The sequence below is a fragment of the Psammomys obesus genome, unplaced genomic scaffold (assembly GCF_907164565.1).
Source record: "Psammomys obesus unplaced genomic scaffold, mPsaObe1.curated_primary_1811, whole genome shotgun sequence".
Classification (NCBI taxonomy): Eukaryota; Metazoa; Chordata; class Mammalia; order Rodentia; family Muridae; genus Psammomys; species Psammomys obesus.
The window spans coordinates 8,069,927-8,095,623 of NW_026588752.1; the positions used below are offsets into that span (position 1 = coordinate 8,069,927).

The 25,697-nt window shown below is 40.4% G+C and overlaps 1 protein-coding gene across 6 annotated transcripts in view; it reads left to right on the top strand.

Moving 5' to 3' along the window:
• The first annotated feature begins 435 nt into the window (after positions 1-435).
• Positions 436-25,697, top strand: part of Luc7l (LUC7 like) — a 29,995-nt gene continuing 4,733 nt past the window's right edge. Inside the window, exons 1-10 of one of the 6 annotated variants that reach the window (XM_055604540.1) lie at positions 436-600; positions 1,477-1,547; positions 2,522-2,616; positions 5,719-5,817; positions 14,102-14,212; positions 14,978-15,121; positions 19,875-20,051; positions 22,808-22,896; positions 23,890-23,919; positions 24,500-24,667. In XM_055604540.1, coding sequence (XP_055460515.1) covers positions 5,722-5,817; positions 14,102-14,212; positions 14,978-15,121; positions 19,875-20,051; positions 22,808-22,896; positions 23,890-23,919; positions 24,500-24,667 — 815 coding nt within the window. In that variant the 5' untranslated portion in view covers positions 436-600; positions 1,477-1,547; positions 2,522-2,616; positions 5,719-5,721. Of the gene's footprint in view, positions 601-1,476; positions 1,548-2,521; positions 2,617-5,718; positions 5,818-12,976; positions 13,159-13,808; positions 13,889-14,101; positions 14,213-14,977; positions 15,122-19,874; positions 20,052-22,807; positions 22,897-23,889; positions 23,920-24,499; positions 25,267-25,697 lie in introns of those variants that run through there. The other 5 variants (XM_055604534.1, XM_055604536.1, XM_055604535.1 and 2 more) reach the window with 5 other exon arrangements.

Here is a 25,697-nt window from a genome sequence, read left to right on the forward strand (position 1 = left end):
AACAGTTTGGAGGCTGAGTAGCAACAGGATAGCAAGTTCAAGGCCAATCGGGACTATGTAAGACCCTGTCTCCAATAAAAGAAATGGAGGCAGGCACATTTGTACATTTCTGTAATTGCAACATTTGGTACGGAAGGAAATGTAGGGAGGTCAGGAATCTTTTGCTACATAGTAAGTTCAAGTCGGCATGGGCAATGTGAGATCATATTACATAAACAAAAAAGAAACAAGATATAACATAGGAATGTTTATATAATATATAAACTGTATTTAATTTGATCTGACTAAAGTCTCATTAGAACATAGAATTTGATGGTTTCAGCGACCATGGTGAAATTAGGGTTGGAGTGACTCCTGTTGTCCCAAACTACATTACCCGGCAGGCCCTGCACCAACGTCTACGAACTTCCTCCCAGCATTCCCCGCGGCGGGAAAGTGCCGAGCGGGCTTCAGGCCGACAGGACTGTCTTTCGCCGTCGCTGTTTGCTGCTGCTGCCGCCGAGTTGTGAGGACATTCCCGGCCGTCCCCACTGGCCACCATGTCCGCCCAGGCACAGATGCGGGCCCTGCTGGACCAGCTCATGGGCACGGCTCGGGACGGTGAGTTTGAGCAGCCATCCCGGCGCTGGGCGCGGGCGGGAGTAAGGCGAGGCCGCCTGGAAGCCTGAGGCGAGGGCCGTAACAGTGTGCGCCTGCGCGGGGCGCCATTTCCCTCCCCTGCTCGCCGACCCTAGGCGCTGAGCCTTTGTCTGATCTGCTTGGCCTGCGATTCTTCAGCGGCCGCCGTGTCATATTCGTCCGGTCGGCCTCCTCCCTGAGAGTCCGATCCGACAGTGGGGTTTGTCCCCTTCCCGTTTTCCGTCATGCGAATTTCTCTTGGTCGGCACCGCGGCTCGGCGCCGCCGGGCGTACTGGAGCGTCGGCGAAGGGCTGGATTCAGCGCGAGCTCCGGGGTGCTGGCTGCCAGGTGGCACAATTCCTCTGATACACGTTGGAGGAAAGGCGACCCCCGAAGGAGCTGGACGGGTTTCGAAAACCCCGGGCGTTCTTGCTCTGGACGGTTACAAGGGGAGCCGTCAATGAGCATTTCTAACGTGGGTTCCTCCGTGTACTTTCCTAGTCTTCCCACCCTTCATTCCCCAGCCTCACAGACTAGCCTCGGTTTAGTCATTGGCATTCGTTAGGTAGGCGGTTCTGTAGGGAGGCGTGCGAGATCATGGTGGTGTCTCAGGAGAAAGCAGTTGCAGCCTAGCAAAGCCAGATCCCTGCTGTGGTTTGTGTTTTCACTTTTACTAAAGTAACGGAGTTGTAATTTCACACTGGCACATTTCGTAGGGCTGTGCAGTCTTTGCACCATTTCATAGGTCAATAAGTGCTTTTAGCTTTCTTTGTATGTTGAGTTGCTTTTGAATTGCTTCCCATATTTTTATTTCATACAAACTGAACAATTGTGGCCCCTCTATTTTATTTATAAAGGTTCAGTGTATCTTTGCCTGCCTACATCAATCTGCAAGGGAGTTGCAGAAAAGCCTCATGTTCATCGAGCCGTGAGTCACAACCAATTTCTAAGCTGTTATAACAAAAAAGTGTTTGCTTTTTTTCCACAAGTAACTTTAAAAGTGTAGTTTAGAAAGAAAACATTTTCAGTAAAAAGACACTACATTAATCCTGGATGCTTGCAAATCCTGAAATATATTCCTCCTTGACTATTACACAGCACTGTGTCCTATACACAGATTAGCCTTAAAATTTGTCACATACCACTTTGCCTTTACTTTTATGTATCATTCCCCCTGACTTCCTTACTGCAGGTGTGGGCAAGAAAACTTTTCCTTTAAAACTTTTCAACAGCGGGCATAAAATTCTGCAGCTGAGTTCTTGAAGAATGCAGATGGGTACAGTATGTGTTGGAGTTCACAGTGTGTATTGACTAACCTGATTTCTTTTTTGCTTTCTTTGGTATTGTCTTGTTAAAAGTGACTCCCAGGTGCCAACTTTCCTTTTTAAGGGTGGGGATGAAAAGGGGAATAAGAAGAAAAGGTCTAGAGATATTTAACAGTCAGTGATAGCGCCTGAAAGCGGTCCTCATCTTGTAGTGTTTGGTAAAACACTGCCTATTAATTTGACTATAACAAAAAGGTTAGGTTAATTAATAGTTTTGCTTGTTGGAGATTACCAGCTGTAAATCAGATGTGGTGGATTCATGGCACTCTGAGTACATGGGTCTTGGTTTGTCAATGCCCACGTGTATGTACGGGTTGATGCCTTTTGATGCTCACTCTTCTGACTCCTTGACTTAATGATGGAGTTAGATGTGATTAAGTGTGCTTCTTCATAAAGTATTTAGCATAAAAAATCTATATTTCATTCCACTTGTAAATATCTTTAGATCAGTTTCTTAGTGTATATGATGGGAAGAATTCAGAAATGCTAGTCTGCAAATCATCCAGGTGTATTATGCCAGATAGTGTTCTGTAGGTAATGAGATAATACTTTATTTAAAACCACAAATGAATTTCAGGAGATGAAACCAGACAGAGGGTCAAGTTTACAGATGACCGTGTCTGCAAGAGTCACCTTCTGGACTGCTGCCCCCATGACATCCTTGCTGGGACGGTAAGTGCCACCCCAGCTTTTGGATTACTTAGAAGGGTTGGGACAGTAGATGTAAAAACTTTTTTGTTCAACCCAAGAGGAAGATATTATTTTTAAAAATTAAATGATGTGACCTAGAGAGGTAGTTTAGTGGTTAGAACACTTGCTGCTCTTGCAGAGGACCAGGGTTTGCTTCTTAGCGCCCACGTGGTGGCTTCCTGTAATTCCAGTTCCAGGGCAGACACTTCTGAACTCTAGGCAACTGCATTCATGTGCACATACCCATACAAAGGTACATACATGTACACAGTTTTAAAATAATAAAAATAGGGGGTTGGAGAGATGGTTCAGTGGTTAAGAGCACTGGCTGCTCTTACAGGGGACCCAGGTCCATTCCCAGCACCCACATGCCAGCTCACCATTATCTGTAACTCCAGCTTGAGGAGTTCCAGCACCTTCACATAGATACACATGCAGGCACAATGCACATAAAATTAAAAAAATAACAATAAAAGTAAACCTTTAAAATTAAATAATAGAATCTTTAAAAATGTGACTCTTAGGATTAGAATTGCCGAAACACCTACTTTATATTTTGTATAAAAAGTTACAGCCCTGGAGAGAAGGCTAAGTGCATGGGTGAGAACATTAGTGTCTAGACCTGGAGAGGTGGCTCAGATTAAGAATATTGGCTCTTCTTCCAAAGGTCCTGAGTTCAATTCCCAGCAACAGTGTGGTGGTTTATAAGCATCTATAATGGGATCTGGTGCCCTCTTCTGGCCAGCAGGCACATATGCAGGCGGAATACTGTATAAATAATGAGTCTAAAAAAAAAAAAAAGGCATTGGTGTTCTTCCAAAGGACCCAGGTTCAATTCTAGTCCCCACGCAGCATCTCACAGCTGTCTGAACTCCAGCCCCAGGGGATGTGTTTAGGCACCAGGTGTATAACACGTGGTGCACAAACAGACATGCAGGCAAAATAAATGTATTTAGGTCATATTCATCCCTTCACTCCTAGATGTATTTTTGAGGGTCTCATGGAACACTTGGGAGTGTGAGCTATAGGGAGAATAAATTTTTTCAGGTAGAATTTCATTTTCCTTTAGCATGTAAAATCTGTTGCTCTTCAAATTACAGATTATTAGTAGAGTTTTTGGGTTATGAAACATCTCACTAGTATAAAAACGATAAAGCAGTCAGGTTTTGTTTTTTTTTTTTTTGAAAATTTGTTTAACCTTGTTTAATTTCAAATTGAATATATGTTAGACTTTATTCTAGTGTGATATGTATGTATGTATACATATATTTGTATACACACGTAAGTAATTTTATTTTTGTGTAGGCCTGTGTACATGCAGGTGCCCATAGAGCTCAGAAGAATGCATTGGATCAGCTGGAATTGGAATTATAGGAGGTTTTGAATCTTCCTGTCTTGGGTGCCGGGCACTGAATCCAGGTCCTCTGAAAGAGCAGCAAATGCTATTTATTTAGAGAGAGGCTGTGTTTTGTGTATCTGTTGATGTGGGTGCCAAGGTATTGATCAGAGGACAGCTTGGTGAAATGATTGTTTTTCATCCTCCTGGATCTGGGGATTGTACTGATTGTCAGGAGGCTTTTTCTGTTGGGTCATCTTATCAGCCCCTAAAATAAAACAAATCAATTGGAGATCACATTAATCGCATACTTTTGTATCTCTTTTAAGAAATCTATATTAGTCAATAACTGTAGTCTCTGAATAATACAGATAAGTGCTAGTTTTGTGGCATGTGCTTTCATTTGAAATTCAGTTAAATTTAAGACAACAGTGAAGAGAATCTTTGCCACATTAGAGTGAAAAAGTGTTTTACAAAGAGCTTCATAGCTATGAGGATGTAAAACCAACCATTGATTGTTAGAAAGTTATGTGTGCGGAAAAAAATAATTCATGGTGAATTATGGCTTAAAAACTTTTGTATGCTGGTATTCATGTATGTGTGTGGTTAATGCACTAGTGCAGAGGCCAGAGGAGGATGACAGGTGTTATCCTGTCATCACTGGTCACCTAGTCTCTTGAGACAGTCTATTTTGTTTGTTTTTTCAAGACAGGGTTTCTCTTGGTAGCCCTGACTATCTTGGAACTCCCATTTGTAGACTGGGCGCCAAAACCTGGTTTCTTTGTGTACTTTCCTTCTGCTTTTGGAGACAGGGTGTTCCTATGTAGACCAGGCAGCTTCCTCACAGAGATCCATCTGCCTCTGCCTCCCAAGCGCTGAAATTAAAGTTGACAGGATCTCTGGAGTGCCCTGTATAGACCAGGCTCGCCTGGAACTCCACTAAGATTTTCTAAGTGCTGTGATTAAATGCACCATCTTCCCCACTGTTTTTTTTTGTGTATGTGTATGGGTTTTTTTTTTTTTTTATCCTGTTTTTTTCAGGGTTGCAAAAATGATACAAACTCTTTTACTGCTAAGTGTATTAGTTCCAAGTGTCATATAATGTAGTAAAAGACAATTACAGGGGCTAGAGAGATGACTCAGTAGTTAAGAACATTTGCTGCTTTTACAGAATATCTTAGTTCAGTTCCCAGTACCCACATGTTCACCTGTAATTCCAGTACCAGAAGATATATGTGATTTATTTTCTGATATTTGAAGGCACCAGGCAAAACACTCAAACATAAAATGAAATAAAATTTTCTTCCCCTGACACAAGGTTTCTCTGTGTAGCCCTATGTGTTCTGGAGCTTACTTTGTAGACTCAGAGATCAGTCTATTTGGGATTAAAGGCGTGGTTTACCACTGCCCTGCTAAATAAATCTAAGAAATAAGAAAAGATAAATACATTTCTAGGTTATATCTTCTTTCTTTTTTGTTTAAATATGGTTTCTTGTTGCCCGTGGTCTGTGTAACTGAAGATGACTTGAATTCCTTACCAAGTGCTGTAATTACAGATAAGTGCAAGTATGCCTGCCTTCATTTCTTTTGTTGGAGAGAGGGTCTTATATATTCCAGGTTGACCTTGAACTTGCTTTCCTGTTTCCACTGTATTGCTTATTTTAGTGAAAGTTGAAATGCTAAATCATATTAATTACATGCTTTCTTGAATGGGTAGATGTTAATTTATGATTTTTTTTTTCCTACAGCGCATGGATTTAGGAGAGTGTACCAAAATCCACGACTTGGCCCTCCGAGCAGATTATGAAATTGCAAGTAAAGAAAGAGACCTGTTTTTTGAATTAGATGTAAGATATTTTTGTACTTTTTTTGTTTGTTTGTTTTTCGACTCAGGGTTTCACTGTTTCTTAGCTGTCCTGGACTCACTTTGTAGATAAACTGGCCTGGAACTTAGAGATCACCTGCCTCTGCCTTTCTGAGTGCTGGGATCAAAGGCGTGCTCCACCATGCCTGGCTTTGTTGTTGATTTATCCATGCTGCAAAGTTATCAATCTGCTGTTGGGAGTAGTGTAATGTGTTTGAGTTACAAAGCAAAATAAATATTCACATGTTAACCAACCACTTTTACATTCCAGAACACAACAGATATCTTTTTTTTTTTCATAATAATTTAATTTTATTTTATGTGCATTGGTATGAGGGAGTCTGATTGATCCCTTGAAATTGTAGTTATAAACAGTTCCCAAAAGATTATCATCTTATATTCATGTGTCTCTCAACCTATTACTGTCTTGAATTTCCTTTCATTGTTTGCTTTTTTCTAAAAAAAAAAAAAAAAAAAAATTATTTATTTATTGCGTGTATACATACACACCAGAAGATGTCCCCAGATCTCACTCTAGATGTGGTTGTGGGAATTGAACTCAGGACCTTTGAAAGAGCAGATAGTACTCTTAACTACTGAGCTATCTCGCCAGCCCCTGCCTTTTTTTTTTTTTTTTTTTTTTTTTTTAATGTGTTTCATGTAGCCCATTCTGGTAACACTTGCTGTTTAGTCAAGATGCAGCTCCTAGTCCTTCTCTCTCTAAGTCCTGAGATTACAGCCATGTGTCATCGTGATAGATTTATGTAGTATTGGCAATTGAGCTCAGAGTCTCACGTGTGGTAGGCAAGCATTCTACCAATTAAATTACATTCCCAGCCCCTGGAAATTTTTAGTAAAGATGCCATTACTTTAAGATACCAGGTTTCAAAAGTGATAGGATTGATTGACATCTTGTTTCAAGGAATGTATCTCTTTGGGTGTACTAAATTCCAAAATGTCACATACTTACATCCTTTACTTATTTATTGATCCATCCATCCATCCATCCACCCATCCACCCATCCATCCATCCATCCATCCATCCATCCATCCATCCATCCATCTATCTATCTATCTATCTATCTATCTATCTATCTATCTATCTATCTATCTATCTATCTATCTATCTATCTATAAATGGGCATTTTGTCTCCCTGTATATCTGTACCATTTGTCTGGTACTTTTGGAGGCCAAGAATGGGCTTTGGGTTCTTTGGGACTGAAATTAGAGATGGTTGTGAGTCACCTTCTAGGTGCTAGAGAAAGAGCCCGAGTCCTTTGGCAGAATCCAGTGTTCTTAACCATTGAGCTGTCTCTAGCCTTTTAATTTTTATTTATTAGGTTTATTTATTTTGACTTTATGTATATGGATGTTTATTGTGCACCATGTGTGTACATGGAGATTTTGGAGGCTAGAAGAGGGCATTGAATTCTTTGGAACTGGAATTAACAGACAGTTGTGAGCCAGTGGTGGGTGTAGGGAATCGAACCTTGGAGCAATAGGTGCTCTTAACTACTGATCTTTCTCCAGCCCCCCAATTGTTTTTTGAGATAGTCACACACTGGCAGTTCAGGCTGATTAGAACTCAGTGTTTCCAGCCTCCTGAATGCTAGGATTACAGGTATGAGCTAATATGCTAGGCCCAGTGCCTTTTTAAAAAGACCTTGTTGATGATGCAGAAGTTGAGATCTTAGGCGGAAACTGAAACATACATACTGATTATTATATTACAACTAGTGTGGCATTCATGGTTTATACAACAATATTGAAAACTGGATCAGGCAACTAAAAAATTAAAAAAAAAAACAAGTTGTATCTTTGAAAAATAGTTAGTCTTAATGTTTGTTTGTCTTTAACCAGGGTTTCACTATATAGCTTTTTTGGTCTGGAACTCATTATGTAGATCCATGCTAATATTGAGGTCACAGAGTTTTTTTTTGTTTTTGTTTTTGTTTTTTTGTTTTTTTAAGATTTTATTTATTATGTATATAGTGTTCTTCCTGCTTGTATGCCTGCAGGCCAGAAGAGGGCACCAGATCTCATTATAGGTGGTTGCTGGGAATTGAACTCAGGACCTTTGGAAGAACAGCCAGTGCTCTTAACCTCTGAGCTGTCTCTCCAGCCCAGAGTTCTCTGGGTTCACATCTCTCTGCCTCCTGCATGTTGGACTTGGTGTGCACTATCACACCCACCTTCTGTTTTTATTTTTATTAATGTGGATGCCTGTGGAGTATGTACATTTGAGTGCAGGTATTGGCAGAAGCCAGAGAAGATGATGGAATTGCCTTGAATTGGAGTTACATGTGGTTATGAGCCTCCTGACTTGGGTGTTAGCAACTGAACTCTTGAGCTCTGTAAGAGTAGTACATATTCTCAGCTGCAGAGCCATTTCCAGTCCCCCTGTTTCATTAAAATATATTAAAAATGTTAAAAATATAAATGTTACAGCTCTGAAAGTAGAAAAATGGATACATTGGTGTGTTCTTGGCACTTAACATGAAGAGCCCCTCTCCCCAGTCTTTGTATACATTTATACACTTATCTGTGTAAGAATTCAAGGGGGGAGATGGATGGTGGTGCACTCCTTTAATTCCAGCATTCAGGAGGCAGAGGCAGGTGGATCTCTTAAGTTTGAGCCCAGCCTGGTATTTATAGTGAGTTTCAGGACAGCCAGGGTTACACAGAGTAACCCTGTCTCAGGAAAACAAAACAAAACAAGAAAACCACCAAGCAGGCTGGAAGATTGGAAGATGGATTAACAGGTAAAGGGGCTTGCTGTCAGCCCTGACAACTTGAGTTTAATCCCTGGAAAGGACATTGTGGAAGCAGAAAGCTCCCTCAAGATGTCCTTTGATGTCTGTATGTTGTGTATGCGCTCCCAACAACACACACAAGACTACATGTCAAGCATTCCCACATACATGGATAAAAGAAACAGGGTAATGTCAGCAAACAGGGTATATTTTTCCATTGTAAGATATATAAATTTGGGCTGGAGAGATGGCTCAGTGCTTAAGAGCACTTGGCTGCTATTCCTGAGGTCCTAAGTTGGACTTCTAGTACCCATGTGGTGGCTCACAACCATCCTAAAGGGGGATCCGATTTCCTCCTTCCGGTATGCGTGAAGACAGAGCACTCGTATACATAAAATACATGAATAAATATATTTTTAAAAGATATATAAATTCTAGCGACTAAATGTATATTGTTGTGACTAGTTGAGACATTTTATTTTAGAGATTTTGTAAGAGAGTAGAGCTGAAGAATCTGAAGTATTTTCAATTAAATGATACTGGATGATTGTGTTAATTATGATTTCACATTGTAAATGTGCTTGTTAAATACCTTTTTTTCAGTTATATCACAGAAAAGCTAGATATAACATTGACATGCGTGAGATAACGGTGTAAACTAAGACCAATTATTTGTAATATGTTCAGGGATGGTCTAATTTTCTTTATGTATAAAATCTCTTTTAAGATAGTATTTCATGTAGCTCCGGCTAAATTCTCATCCTTCTCCCTCTGCCTCTCACCACGCTGGGTTTATGTCACACTTGGACTTAAACCCAGGGCTTTGTACCTGGTAGCAAGTATTCTACTTACTAGGCTACATCCCCAGCTGGTAATTTTTAAATATTTTATGTATTTAAATTTTTTTGTTGTTGTTTATTTGTTTTTTTTTTTTTTTTTTTCAAGACAGTTTCTCTGTAATAGACCAGCCTGGCCTGGCCTTGAACTTACAGAGACCTATTTGTTTCTTTCACCTGTGTGTTAGGATTAAAGAGGTGTCATTACCACTCCTGACCAAACTAGGCTTTTTTTCTTTTTCTTTTTTTTTTTTTAACATTTATTTATTTTACATATATACTCTATCTGTGTGATACACCTGCATGCCAGAAGAGGGCATCAGATCACAATATAGATGGTTGTGAGCCACCATGTGGTTGCTGGGAATTGAACTCAGGACATCTGGAAGAACAGATAGTGCTCTTAACCACTGAGCCATTTCTCTAGCCCTACACCAGGCTTTTTAACACTTTTTAAGTGCTGGGAATTGAACTCAGGTTCCCATACATACATGGCAAGCACTTAACCTACTCATTTCCCCAAACCTCTTGAGTTAATATTATAATGGATTTTACTAAGTACCTCAGTTTGGCATTAAGGTCAAAATATTGCCTCAATGATAGGATTATAGGCATGTACCAGCAAGTAGGCTTCTTGAGTTGATGACTTTAGGAACTCGTTTTTTTATAAATTTAAGATGTTAGTATTTAGAACTGTTAAAAACTGTCCTGTGTGGTCTAGAAGTAGGGCATGATTAGTGGTAGAATATTTGCCTCGATTGTGGAAGGTAATACGTCTGATCTCTAGCACCCTCAAGAGAAGGGGAAGGAGATTAAGGACATTTGTGTCCTTAATGGTTTAAAGAATGGTTTAATGGGGCTAGAGAGATGTTTCAGAGGTTAGAGCAAATAACCTGTGTTGCAGAAGACTGGAGCTTGCTTTCTATTACTCCAGTAGGTTTCTCACAACTGCCTGTAACTCCAGCTTCATGGGAATCTGGTGCCGCTTTCTGGACTCCATGGACACCTGAACCCATATGCATATCTACATATGGACATGAACATATGTACATAATTTTAAGTTTTTGTTTACTACTATGCAGGTGTAAAGCATAGAATTTGGATATGTTGTGTATTAGAAGTAAGCTCAGTGGTAGAGTCCTGTTCTCATCCATGAGCCTCGAGCTCAGTCTCCCAAAAATTGCTTACGCTGGGCGGTGGTTGTGCCATACGCTTTTAGGAGGCAGAGCTAGGCGGTTCTCTGAGTTCCAGGACAGCCATAGCTACACAGAGAAACTGTGTCTCGGGGGAAAAATTGCTTACAGTAACATGAACAGTACAGGCACAACGAACTTTAAAAAATATTTTAATTATGTACGTGTATCTGTATGTGGGTGTATATATGAATTCAGGTTTCTGTAAAGGCCAGAGACCTCAGATTCCTTGAAATTGGAATTACATGCAATTGTGAGTCACCTGACAAACTTGGGTCCTCTTGAAGAGCAGCATTTCGTTTTAACCATTGAGCTATCTCTCTGGTCCCACAAAGCATTTTTTTAAATTCTCATTAGTGATCATAATTTCTAAATTGAGGAATTTATAGCTTGTCTGTAAAAATACAGGTCTCCTTATCCTCTGGAGACAGCCAAAGCAACAGGTTAATGTTACTGGAACAAGCATACCTTGGTTGATCTTTTAGCCATATTTCAGAACAGTTCCCAAAATGATCATGTTCTTAGGAGACTGTACTGCCCCCCTTCCCCCATCAAAGGCCTGGATGTTGTATTCATAGAAAACTTCTAGAATGATGTCACAAGTAGATTCAAATATTGCATATAAGTTGGTTTTATTTTGTTTGTTTGTTTTTGGTGGTTATTTGATAGAAGGTCTTGCAATGTAGCCTTGGTTGCCCTGAATGTCACTTTGTGTAGCAGGCTGGCCTCAAAATCAGGAGATCTGCCTGTGTCTATCCCATGAACCCTGGGATTTAAGGAGTAGGTCAGTATCCCTAGCTTATCTTTTAAGAAGTTTCTTGTAGCCAAGGCTGGTTTCAAGCTTTGTAGCTGTTTGACTCTCCCTACACAATGTGTGTAACAATTACACACATTTGCCTAAAGTCAAGCAGATACTTCTCTACAAAGAAATTAAAGCCTAGAGTGTTTACCTACAATCCCAGCACTCAGGAGTCTAAAGCAAGAAGTTTTATTGTTTCAGGCTGTCATAGCAAAGTTCAGAATTAGCCAGGGTAAATAGTATAACCCTGTTCTCTGTTCTCTTCTCCCAAAACATAATTACCTGGGTATCATGCAGGGTTGAATATACCTAGGTCCTTTTAGGTTTTATTGATTTTATTGTATCACCCCACTGGGGCCACTAATGACATTCTAGTAAGCGATGGATTGTGATTAAAATCTGAGTTTTGCACTCATTTTTTTTTCTATTAATTAAATTTGCTCTTGGACTACACTTGGAAACACTCTGAAAGGAGAGAAGGGGACTGCAAAACAACCTTGCATTTTAAAGAGTGTGTCTGTTGGAAGATACTCCATGATCTGGGTTGCTTGTTCTTTTGTGTTAGCATTTAGTTTTTACAGTTTTAGGCATTTGAGTCCCTTGTCAATGGACCAAGGATCTGCTTAAGATAGAGACATTTTGGTTAGTAAAGGTGTGCTGTATGGTTCGTCTGAGTGAGTGGGTCATTGGTCTGTTCTAGGTGCACAGTACTCTGAGTATACAGTAGGGGAGCACTACTACTTGAGTGAGCTTGGGGCACCTCAGGATCCTGTATTGGGAGCTGTTATTCTGGGTAAGGTGACCAGCTCCTCATCTTTCCAGAAGAACAGCTTGCAAGTATGTTAGCAAACATAGGTCAGATCTTCTTCCCTTTCCTTCTCCCATTTTTCTTTTCCCTGGTCCTCTTTTCCTTCCCTTTCTCCCTCCCTTTTCCTCCCTCCCTTTCTCCCTCCCTCCCTCCCATTTTGAGACAGGGTTTCTCTGAGTACCCCTGGCTATCCTAAAACTGGCTGTTTAGACTTGGCTGGCCTGGAACTCACAGATCTGCCTGCCCTGCCTCCCGAGTGCTGGGATTAATTTAAAGGTGTGCATTACCACTGCCTGGTTGTCTCTTAATCCTTTTCATCTGAGTTCTAGGAAACAGATTCAGTCTTAATACTTTCATGCTTTCTCAGCAAAGTCTTTATTACTCACTGAACCACCTCAGCACTACACCTCCCCCCTACTTGTAGGATTCCTCTCTTTATCCTAGCTAAGGCTCCAAATTGATCTCTAAACTCATAATAATCCTTCCTGCTGTGTGCCTGTGGAGGCCAGATGACCACCTTGGCTTGGTGTTTCCATAGGTGCTGCCCATTTGTGGGACTTTCTGTTGTGGTTGCTTTATTTATTTTTTATATTTTATTTGCTTTTATATGTATGTATGCACATTTGTGGAAATAGGTTCTCTCTTTCCATCATGTGGGTTCCAAGGACTGAACTCATATTAATCAGGCTTGGTGTCGAGTGCCTTTACCCACTGAGCTATCTTACCAACTCCTCACTGTTTATTTGAAACAGGGTCTGTCATTGGCCTGGGATGTGCCAAGTAGATCAGGCTGGCTGGTTGGGAAGCTCAAGAGATGGACCTGTTTCCACCTCCCCAATGCTGGGATTATGAAGGCTTACTATCATTTGTGTACTCTGAGGGATTGAATTCAAGCTGTTGTTTGCATGACCAACTAAGCAATTCCTCAGTCTTGGTATGTTACAGAGAATTGGAGATCCTTCTACAAAATTGGAAACTAGTAAATCAGATATCCATTTGGTTTAAGAAAAATCTTTGATTTAAGATGATTATAATCATGTTTACTATCATAATAAATTTGTAAGCAGAATATCAGCTCATGCTGTCACTATTAATACCAATAACAGATAAAAACTAACTTTTTGAAATTTTTTTGTTACCTTGTTTTTGGTCTGATTTTTTTTTTTTTTTTTTTTTTTTTGAGACAGGGTTTCTCTGTGTAGCCTTGGCTGTGCTAGACTCGCTTTGTAGACAAGGCTGGCCTCGAACGCACAGAGATCCACCTTCCTCTGCCTCCCAGAGTACTGGGATTACAGGCATGCACCACCAAAAAAATTATTTTTATTACTTTATTTTTTTATTTTTATTTTTATTTTTTTATTTTTTTAGATGTGGTCTCATATGTTCTTGGCTGGCCTGAAACACAAAGAGATGTGTCTACCTCTTCATCCCACATAGTGGGATTAAGGCCATGTGTCTGCCTGATCTAATAGGGAGTTTCAGGCCCACATGTGCTACATAGTATATATGTCCCCATCTCAAAATAATAGCAAAAGAACAAAACAAAGAAACAAATACAGACTTGTGTTCCTCTTACACACATAGGTGCCAAGACTATGCAGTGTTGGCAGAATATGGTGTGCCCACCCATCATCTAGCACTCTGGAGGCTAAGGCAAGGAGATTGTGAGTTCATGTCCAGTTTGGAATACTCAGCAAATTTTGGGCCAGCCTGGTCTATGGGATGTTGTCAAGGGACACTGGTCTGGAGATGTAATTCAGTAGAGTGCTTTCGTAACATACTTTTATAATAAAAGCCAGTGACAATGACAAGAAAATAAACAAAAAACTCCAAGAAACTATGCAGTGTTGATCATGTCTCTGCTTTTCCCGAATTAGGCTATGGATCACTTAGAGTCCTTCATTGCAGAGTGTGATCGGAGAACTGAACTTGCCAAAAAGCGGCTGGCAGAAACACAGGAGGAGATCAGTGCAGAAGTTTCTGCCAAGGTATACTAAGGGACTGGTATAACTCACATTTTGTCTCACCTTCACACTACTTGGGGATTCTGGGTAGATGGTGCTTTCTACCTTGGCTATTTCCAGTGGAGACAGGATCTGTGATCAAATATTTGTGTGTCACAGGAACCTGTATTCCCTTCCTTTCATTCTTTTTGAGACAGGGTCTTACTAAGTAGACTAGGCCAACCTTGAACCCTGAGAGATCTGCCTGCCTATTGAGTGCTGGGATTAAAAGCATGTACCACCGTACTCTGCACAGAAGGCTTTGCGCAGATACTGTATGTAGTTACTAATTTAAAAAAGATGCTATTGTGCTAGGAAGTCCTATTAACTGTATTTTGCTTGCAACCTAACTTTGTATGTTAAATCTTGACATTCTACTACCCATACCCAGAAGACATAAAAAGATTCAGAAAGTGACTAGCAAAAGTGATATGTGCTCCATTGCAAAAGAAAAACTGCATGTATTGGAGCACATGGGATTCCTTGGCTTCTGGGATAATGACAGTGAAGATGTCATAGTTTTGTTTTGAGACAGGGTCTTTTGTGTTTGCGGTGGGAATGATCCTCATCACTCCACCCACACAGCCTCTATCCCTATGTTGCCACTGAGCTTTAAGTCTGAGTTTTGATCTTAAGGTGTTGGTTTATTTTCTGAGGAATAGGCCAGACATTGAGCATGAAAGGGAGATAAACTGGTTTTCATTGTAACTCCAAGTACTTAATATTTGGTGTCTGATTCCCTGTCCTCAGGCAGAAAAAGTACATGAGTTGAATGAAGAAATAGGAAAACTCCTTGCTAAAGCAGAGCAGCTGGGAGCGGAAGGAAATGTGGATGAATCCCAGAAGATTCTTATGGAAGTGGAGAAAGTTCGTGCAAAGAAAAAAGAAGCCGAGGTTGGTTGTTGCCTGTTTTTTAGACTTGGTTTCTTTATATAGCCCTGGTTGTCCTTGAACTGACAGAGATCCACCTGCCTTTGCCTCTCAGAGTGCTGGGATTACAGGCCACTGTGCCTGGCTTGCCTGTGTGTGTGTGTGTGTGTGTGTGTGTGTGTGTGTGTGTGTATTTTGCCTATATGTATGTGCACTATGTGTGTCTGAGTTTTGTTCCCCAAGAGACCAAAGAAGGGGACCAGTTCCTCTAGAACTAGAGTTACCCATGGTTGTGAGCTGCCATTTGAGAGCTGGGGACAAAACCCAACTCCTCCAGAATAGTAGCAATCATTCTTAACTGAGCCATCTTTCCAGCCCCATTGTTTAGATTTTTTGTTTTTTGAGACAGTATTCGGTCTGCACTTGAAGCAAAGGCTTTTTTTTTTTTTTTTTTTTTTGCCCAATGGCAGCTTGACACTTTTGAAGCAAATTCCATAAGGATGTTCTTTGATGCTCATCATCTTTGAAGTAGTATAGGGGTGCTACCAGAAGCTGGCGTGCCTCCCAAATGTGAGATTAAAGGTGTGAACTACCACCACCCTGTTCTTTGTAATTCTAGAGTTTAGATAACAAGTAACTTACAGAGATCTGCCTGTCTCTGCTGGGATTAAAAGCATGGGCTGCCCCTGCCCTGCTCAAATATCTTAACTTAGCTCCAAAATTCTCCAACTTCTAGAGATTTACAAAACAAGTTTGACTATATTAACCCTTTGAATTTACTTAAAACATTTTAAATCAGGACTGGTGAGATGGCTGAGAAGTTAAGAACACTGGCTCCTTTTCCAGAGTTCCTGAGTTCAATTCCCAGCAACCAGGTGGTTTCTCACTATTACCTAAAAAGGGGTATGATGCCCTCCTCTGGCATGTAGGTTATGTGCAGACAGCATTCCTACATTTAAGAAAAACAATATGTAAATAAATACATTAACTTTTTTTTTTTACATCTTTTAACTGTGTTTTTAATACCAAACAATAGAAATATCCTTTTTGTTTAAGAAGAATAGTCTGGACTAAATGACAAGCTGTCTGATGAACTACCATCTTTCCCTAGTCAGGAGATCTCTCCTAGTCAAATCTAATCTTTGTCAATTTTGATGGCATCCACAACTTTTCTTATGTAGAAACAAGGGCAAAACCCCTTTCCCAATGTAAAATATCCCGGTTTCCATTTTGAGGTCAACATATCTTTAAAATAGATAAGCTGATTTAATTCAGCAGTTTTTGTGTTTTTTGTTTTTTTTTTTTAAGAATTTATTTATTATGCTTACAATATACACCTGCAGGCCAGAAGAGGGCGCCAGATGTCATTATAGATGACTGTGAGCTACCATGTGGTTGCTGGGAATTGAACTCAAGACCTTTGGAAGAGCAGGCAGTGCTCTTAACCTCCTAGCCATCTCTCCAGCCCAGCAGTTTGTTTTTTATGTACATCCTGAACAGTCTGTGACTGTTCTTTTTTAAATTAAATATTTTTATTTTTTGAGACAGGGTTTCTCTGTGTAGCCTTGGTTATCCTGGGCTTGCATTATAGACCAGGCTGGCTTCAAACTCACAGAGATCCACCTCCCTCTGCCTCCTGTGTACCACGATCCCTGGCTTTTTAATTTTTAATTTTTTTGTTTTGTTTTCTGAGTTTGTTCTTGATAATACCTTTATTAATTTTCCTCAGAAGCAGTCTTTATGGTTTGTGTCTGAGATTGGAGGAATGTTAGTTAATCCATTTTTCATTGCTTCAACAGATCATGTTCCCATAAATTTCTGGCTATATTAGCCACATACAGCTTTAATTTTTTTATTTGTCCTTCTGTCCTTATTCACAGGACCCATCTTATACTTTGTTTTGTCTGAGATAAAGTCTAATCCCTAGAAGCAGAATATTTACCTGCCGAAGAGGCCAGTCTGGATGCCAGATTTTGGTGAAATTGTTACATCTGTTCCTGTGTCTACTAAACCTTCAATGTTAATGCCATTTATTTGTATTTTCAGCTTGGGTCTCTGATCATTTATAGCAGTTTGCCAAAATACTTACTTTGTGGTCTTAAATATTTTGTTTTATCTATTGAAGCTGTTCTGTCCCTGATTACATCCAGAGCAATGTTTTGTGTTTTTTTGTTTTGTTTTAAAATTTCTTTTTTTTGTGATTTATACAGTGTTCTGCTTCATGCCAGAAGAGGGCACCAGGTCTTACTATAGATGGTTATGAGCTACCATGCAGTTGCTGGGAATTGAACTCAAGACCTTTGGAAGAGCAGCCAGTGCTGCTTAACCTCTGAGCCATCATTCTAGCCTACAACTGACATTAAGTCTTTGAATTGCTCTGTGATTGAGTTTCTCCCTCACTGACTGGGAATGATGCCTAAGGAAAGCTCCCAAGGGTGATATGCAAGGGTTTGCCTATCCCTTGTTGGTCTGCATTTGTTAGTTCACTGCCTGCCTTTGCCACCTTCTGCATAGTCAGAAGGCTGAGGCCTTCTTTTTAGATTATTTTTTAGAAAAACATTGTTTCTGAGGACACCTTGCCCGTAATCCCTTTTTAAATGGCCTTGCTTGCCACAATGAAAACATCTGCCATTTGGGTATTTTTAAAGACTTTCAGAAGTTACTTATGTCAGATTAGCATCATAAACAAAAGACCCAATATCAGCTGTATTTCTAATCCATTCCTCTATTGATGCTGATCTTGCCTTTAAAGTTCTAATCAACCATTTGCTTTCTGAATTAGCCTTTTCAAAAGTCAAAGATTTGATGAGTATTTTTCTGCTTCCGAAATCTGATATTACTCTATTTACAGCTGAAGTCAGTCTTTGCAAAAAATTAGTGAAGGCTTCTTTGGGGGCTTATATAATTTTAGTAAATGACTCAGACCTCTTTGCTTATTCTTCATCTTTATCCCAAGCATTTAAAGCTGCTAAACAACAGAGCAGTAAGGTCTGATAATCAAATTCAAGCTGCCTTTGTAACTTGGCATATTGACTTTTACCTATTAAGTGATCCTGGGAAATATCAATACATCCAGCCTGATTTCATTGTTCTTGATCCTAGCTTTTTCTTTCCACCATGTTCACCATTTAAATTGAGGACCAGCTTTCAATATTGCTGTTGCCAAATCTTTCCAGTCTTGATAATTCTGTTCTGAGTTGCCCATGAGTTCAAAGTCTGCTTCACATAGATGAATGCACACCATAGAAAATGACTGATTACTCAAAACTAATAGGTATATAGGATTCCATTTAATTCCTCCATAACCTTGGGAATACTTACCATCTCCTGGTATGTCTCGTATAGTAATTGGATAAACTAAGGTTGGTTTTCTAACAACCTTGGGCCACTCCCATGTGGTTTCATTATTCAGTGATGTGGTAGGCTCTTATTTAAACTCTGTCACAGTGGGATCAAATATCCTCCAACAGTGGCACACATCTTTAAGTTCAGCACTCTGGGGTCTGAGACAATCAGTTCAGTGAGTTCCAGGTTGAAGTGTAGCTATACAGTGTGAAAAAGAAAAACAGGACAAAGGAATGATTTTCTTCAGTATGGATTTTTCAGCAGTATTCTAACTGGAACGCAAGTACCGATTGCACTGTGTTTGCCTTCTTTCCTTTTGTTTCTATATTTTTCTTTGTGAATGGGAGATTTTTCTGTAAACATTTTAGTGTTTCTGGAAGATGTGTGTTTTATGTTGGATGCTTTTCTCTTCGAGGAAAGTGTCAGTGATTTTTGAAGCTAAAATTATTTAAGCTTCAAAAGAGCAGTGGCTGCTCTTCCAGAGGTCTTGAGTTCAATTCCCAGGAACCACATGGTGGTTCACATCCATCTATAATGAGATCTGGTGCCCTCTTCTGGCATGCAGGTGTACATGCAGACAGAACATTGTATATATAGTAAATAAATAAGTAAATCTTTAAAAACATTATTTTATGTATATGGGTGTCTTGCCTGCATGGATGCACATGTGTTTAGTGCTCACAGCAGGCAGAGAGAGAGCGCCAGATCCTATAGCTGCAGTTAATGGGTGATTGTTAGCCTCTGTTGGCTGGCTGCCAGGGTCTCTGAAAGAACAAGTGCTCTTAACTGCTAAACCATCTCTCTAGCCCCAGTTTTTGTTTACCTTTTGAAATCTCTTTCTACTCTGGTTGAGACACTTATCTTCCCTGTGGATCTCTGAGAACAGTTCTTCATGTTTTGAATTTTGTTTTGTTTTAATTTATTTTTATTTCATGAGCATTGGTGTTTTGCCTGAATGTATGTCTGTGTAAGGGTGTCAGATCCCAGGGAATTGGAATTATAGTTTTGAGCTGCCATGTGGGTGCTGGGAATTGAACCTGGGTCCTCTGGAGGATCAGACAGTGCTCTTAACCACTGAGCCATCTCTCCAGCCCTTTGAATGGTTTCTTGTTGCTTTTGATGAGACATACATAAATGTTAGTGGGGTTTTTTGTTTGTTTTTTGTGGTTTTGTTTTGTATTTTGAGACAGGGTTACTCTGTAGCTCTGGATGACCTGGAACTCAGAGAACTGCCTTTCTCTGAATGTTACATATTTTGTTTTGTTTTGTTTTTGTCTTGAAGTTTCCAACATACCTAAAGTTGAACAATCCAGTTTTCAACATGTAGTAAAAAGTTCCCTATATTTCAGATTTTTCCACTTTGGGGGTCTGTGCATGCTCACAGTTCTGAAATGCCTCAATCTTTATCTCTTTTTTTTTTTTTTTCCCATAGGAAGAATATAGAAATTCTATGCCCGCATCCAGTTTTCAACAGCAAAAGCTCCGTGTCTGTGAAGTTTGTTCAGCTTATCTTGGTCTCCATGATAATGACCGTCGTCTTGCAGACCACTTCGGGGGCAAGTTACACTTGGGCTTCATTCAGATCCGAGAGAAGCTTGATCAGTTGAGGGTATGTTAATATATTCTGTTTCTGGAGAACTCTTTGGAATCTTGTGATCACTTTTAACTTCTTAAGTTTAAATCATCTGTATTCTTTAAGTTTGAACATTTTTCTCTTTTGTTTGTTTGTTTGTTCGATTTTGAGACAGAGTTTTTATGTGTGGCCCTGGCTGTTGAGAAACTCATTCTGTAGACCAGGCTGACCTGAAACTCAGAGATCTACTTGCCTCTGCCTCCTGAGTACTGGGATTAAAGGTGTAAGCCACCATTATATTGCCTGGCATGTTTCTGGATTTTTTGTTTAAAAAAAAAAAGATGATTATTTCTATGTGTATGAGAGGTGATTTTTATGTGTACCACATTCTCAAGGTACCCTTCGGAGGCCAGAAGATGGCAGTGGATCCCCTGGGACTAGAGTTAGAGCCAGTTTTTATTCACTGTGTGGGAATCTAACTTGGGTACTATGAAAGAGCAGCAACTTAACTATGAAGCTGTCTCTTTTAGCCCCTTTTTCTCTTTTTGAGATTTATTTATTTTGTATACAATATTCTGTCTGCGTGTACACCTACATGCCGGAAGAGGGCACCAAATCTCAAAGGTGATTGTGAGCCACCATGTGGTTCCTGGGAATTGAACTCAGGACCTCTGGAAGAGTAGTCAGTGCTCTTAACCTCTGAGCCATCATCTCTCCAGCCCTCTGGTTTGTTTGTTTCTTTCTTTTTTTCTTTTCTTTTCTGTTCTTTTCTCTTTTTTTTCTTTCTTTTTTTTTTTTTTAATTTATTGTGATGTTGGATAGAGCCAGAGTGTTCTGGTTGCTAAGCTATTTGTTCTGCCACTGAACTAAACCCCACGGTGATGCTCTTTTTGATAAGTTGAATTGTCAGGCTTCAAAACGATGGTGCTTTCCCTATTCACTACACGTAATCCAACTGTGATAAGGTATAAAGTCAGCTTTACTTCTATATTCATGAGGTGGAAAAACACAGATAATTGGCACCTGGCTGCAAAATGTGGAACGCTCTTAAGACTTCACAGCCACAGTTGAGCCTTTCGTGCTCCCAGAACAGATCTGCTTATTTAGGCAAAAGGAAGGACTTGATCCAAGGAACAGTCCCCTAATTCATGCAACAGGGAAACATGGAGTGGAGGGTCTGCCGAGATTATCCTCAAAACATTTGGTGTGGTGAGATATCCTCGTGAGTAAAGTTAGAGAAACCTGGTCCAGTTACTGGGAGCTGACTCACATGGGTTGTCTTCTGACTTGCAGGCACCCTAAATAAGTCTGATTTGGTTGTTTATTTTGTTCAGGTTTCTTTTTTGTAGGTCTGGTTGTTGTGGAACTAGCCTGTAGACCAGGCTGGCCTCAAACTCAGAGAGATCCACCTGCCTCTGCCTCCTGAATGCTAGGATTAAAGGTGTGCACCATCACCACCTGGCAATAAATTTGATTTTAAAAACAACTTGACAATTTGCAGGGCTTGAGGATGTAGCTTAGTTGAAACCCTGCATTTGTAGTGTCTCATAAATCGGGATGTTTTCTGTGATCTTGGTGTTGGAGAAGTAGAGACAGTAAGATCAGAATTTTAAGGTCATTTTCATTCAGCCACAGGACAGTTTGAGGTTCACCTGTTAAGATCTTGCCTCAACAGAAATACTTGCTTCTGTCTTCCCAACAGCATTTTAATGTACTACTTTACTTTACGTCTTTGTGTGTGAGGATTTGGTTTGCTGCTCAGGTGAAATGGATGATAGGATCAGAGAAGGAAGGTGTGCCATTCATACCTGTTGGTCTATTCTCAGCCAGTTTGCTTTAGGAAGATGTGAAAAGGAGCTTTGGAGTTGACTATGCTGTGTGCCTAGCTCAGGTGAAGGATGACCCTAGTTGCAGGTGTGGAGTTTGAGGTGCTGGATGAGGCAACTCACCTAGGTCTCGCTATGTTCTCTCATCTAGGGGGTATTTGATTTACTCACTGGACATGGAGATTTTCCTTGCTATCTCTGCTTTTAGAAGGGAAAAATAGTGGGTGGGTGTTTGTATTAAGGGGTGTGGCATTTCTTCATTTGAGGCTGCATTTCTTTCTTTCTTTCTTTCTTTTTTTTTTTGGAGACAGGGTTTCTGTGTAGCCCTGGATGTCCTGGAACTCACTTTGTAGACCAGTCAGCTTTGAACTCAGAGAACCACCTGCCTCTCAAGTGCTGAGATTAAAGCGTGCACTGCCATGCCTGGTTCAGGACTTCATTCATTCTGCCCAGATGATGTATTACAGGGTCTCAGTTAGTGTTAGTGCTGTATTATAAAGGTACCTGATAATTGCCAGCTAGCTTAAGTTGGTACTGATTTGGTGGTAGAGGTTCTCAGGGCCTCCTGCCTTCTGTTGCATTTAGGGTCAAGACTGATGAATTGAGTGTGCAATTATCCTAATGTTATCATAGCATGCACCAAATCAAAAGTGAGCTGTTTCTGGCTACTCTCTAGAGCTCCACTCCGAGCAGCAGGGTGTTTGTGGTCTGACTTTTTTTTTTTTTTTTAAATACAAAGCTTGTGTAGAGGCTATAGGATGAACAGCTAACTATAAAGTTTGGTTTGAAGCATTGTGATCAATCTCCTGTGACTTAGAAGTTTAGCCCCTCCTGTGTAATTTGTCACCAAAGGTATAAAATGATGAATTTTTTTCCATATGTTCTCTGTTAGTTTTTAAATGAATAGAATATTGTTTTCTAAAAGTTGTTGCTTTTCTTTTGTTTTCTCATTTTTTATTTATTTAGAAAACTGTGGCTGAAAAGCAGGAAAAGAGAAATCAGGATCGATTGAGGAGAAGAGAAGAGAGAGAGCGAGAGGAGCGCCTGAGCAGGAGGTAAGCATGGACCAGTATTAGGAAACTGCTGTTGGTTGTATTGTAACCTGGAGCATTCAGTGTTTGCTACATATAAAAGTGACATTTATTTACTTATTTTGAGGCAGGGTCTCACTAATGTAATACAGGCTGCCCTCAAACTTGCAGAGATGCGCCTGCCTCCCAAGGACAGATTTAAAAAAAAACATTCATTCATTCATTCATTCATTCATTCATTATGTATGCAGTGTTCTGCCTGCATGTACACCTGCATACCAGAAGAGGGTACTAGATCTCATTATAGATGGATATGAGCCACCATGTGGTTTCTGGGAATTGAACTCAGGACCTCTGGAAGAGCAGCCAGTGCTGTTAACTCCTGAGCCATCTCTTCAGCCCCCAAGGGCAGTTTTTTATATATATCCTGAACAGTCTGTAATTTGTCTTTTTAGCTTGTTTTATTTATTTATCTATATATCTGTCTATCTACCTATTTATTTTGAGCCAGGATTTCTCTGTATACCCTTGGCTATCTTGGACTTCCTTTGTAGACCAGGCTGGCCTCGAACTCACAGAGATCCACCTACCTATTCCTCCTAGAGTGCTGGGATTATAGGTGTGTGCTACCTTACCCGACTTCTATTTGTTGTTTTGAGACAGGGTTTTTCTGTGTATGCCTGGCTGTCGAGTAACTTGTTTTGTAAATTTAAGTATCTGCCTCTTCGTAGTGGCCTTAAAGGACATTAGCATGCCCAGCTGGCCTTTTGGTTTCTAAGTTAGAGTTGTCCCTTAGCTAGGACAGGCAAAGGGCTTAGAATTTGCCTATGTTCAGCTTGAGATGCCTGAGAGGTACTCAGGTAAGTGTGTTGGATAAAATTCAAAGAAAAGATGAGGGAGGGTCAAAAGCAACCATGCTCTGTCACAGGATCTCACTGTTGTTTTGGCTTTGGGTTCACAGAGATCCATCTGCCTTTGTCTCCTGGGTGTTTTATCTTTTTTTATGTTCTTGTTTAGGTCTGCCTCAAGAACTCGAGATCGAAGGAGGTAGGTTTCCAGATTCATCACAGGGTTCTCAGGTTGAGTGCCTTTTTTCACAGAAACATTTCTTAATAACTGGTGTTTATAGTTTCACAAGGATGGATTGTGAATAGTGTGAGAGTTGGTTAAAGCTGAAAGAACACACATGAGGGAAAGAGAGAAGACAGAGAGCCTGCTGAAGCCTACAGACTAATTAGTGTCTAAATCCTGTGTTGGGTTTTTTGTTTTGTTTTGTTTTGTTTTTGTTGTTGGTTTGTTGGTTGGTTTCTCTGTGTAGCTCTAGCTATCCTGGAACTCTTGTCAATTTAGAGATCTGCCTGCCTCTGCTTCCCAAGTATTGGGATTAAAGGCTTGTGTCAACATACCTGGTTAAGGCTGTGCTTTCAAGAAACACTATTCAGGGGAAAGGTTTGAACATCAGATTAATTTAGGGGAGTTTTTCAGTTCCAAATTGTACATTTGTGGTAGGAAAGAGAAGTCTCAGTAAAGTTGAAGGTCAAGAGGAAAGGAAAGGAATGGAGGGTAGACCTTTGAAGTGTTTGACTCTAGTGCTGTCTTGGCTCTCACAATCATCTGGGTTTTCTAGGTCACGCTCCCGGGATCGGCGACGGAGGCGGTCTAGGTCTACCTCCCGTGAGCGGCGGAAGTTTTCCCGCTCCAGGTCCAGAGATAGGCACCGGCGACATCGCAGCCGTTCCCGGAGCCACAGCCGCGGTCACCGCCGGGCTTCCAGGGACCGGAGTGCAAAATACAAGTAACTACTCTGACTCTCTCAGTAGCTGCAGCCAGGAGTGAGCCCTTTCTCTTTGTGTTCCCGAGGTCTGCTGACGTCTGTTATCGTGCCCTTTTGCCACTACATCTTGTAGGGACAAGATTGGGCTTGTGGGGAGGCAGGTTCTGGGTGACTAGCACCCAGTGTTGGTGCTGTGAAGAATAGAGAGTGGCACCCAGTGCGTGGACTAGGGTAGGCCTATTAAGCTCTCACATAGCCCTCTGGGTAGCACTATACTTGCCTGGGCTTTATGTACTTTACCTTGGTAAAGAGCAGCTGAGATTTTTTTTTTTTTTCTTAAACAGGTCCTGCTTTATTACCTTGTACTTTTGTTTTGAGACAGGCTCTCACTTTGTAACCTTGGTTGGCTTGAACTCAAGATCCTCTTGCTTTAACCTCCCGAGTGCTAAAATGAAAAGTATGCCACCATGCTTGAGTTGTGTGGTTTTCCATTCTGCTCCTTTTTCATTGTCTTTACATACTGGGTCATATTCCACACATATAACTTTGTTATATTCCCATTTGCTTTGTTTCTGTTAACACTGAAAACTTTCCTTATTAAAATATTTTCTTTTTATTTATTTATTTTTAAAGATTTATTTTTTATTATGTTAGTGTATTGTGTCATATGTATTACTGTGTGTTTGTGTGTGTGTGTGTGTGTGTATTCATATACGTTACTGTTGGAGGACAAAAAAGGATGTTGGAACTTCTGTAGCTGACTGGTGACTTTGAGACACCCAACATGGCAGCTGAGAAATGAGCTCAGTCCTTCACAGGACCATCATATCCTGACCTATCTCTCTCCAGCCCCTGAAGCCTTTTCAAATGTTACTTTTTATCACTTACTTTGAAGACCAGATCTCACTCTATAGCCAAGCCTGGCCTCAGACTCCTGTCTCATCCACCTGAGTGTGAGGATTACAGGTATTAGCCACCATACCCAGCTCAAAGGGTTGCCTTTTTTTTTTTTCTTTTTTTAATGATTATATGTGTCATCCGACATCTGATA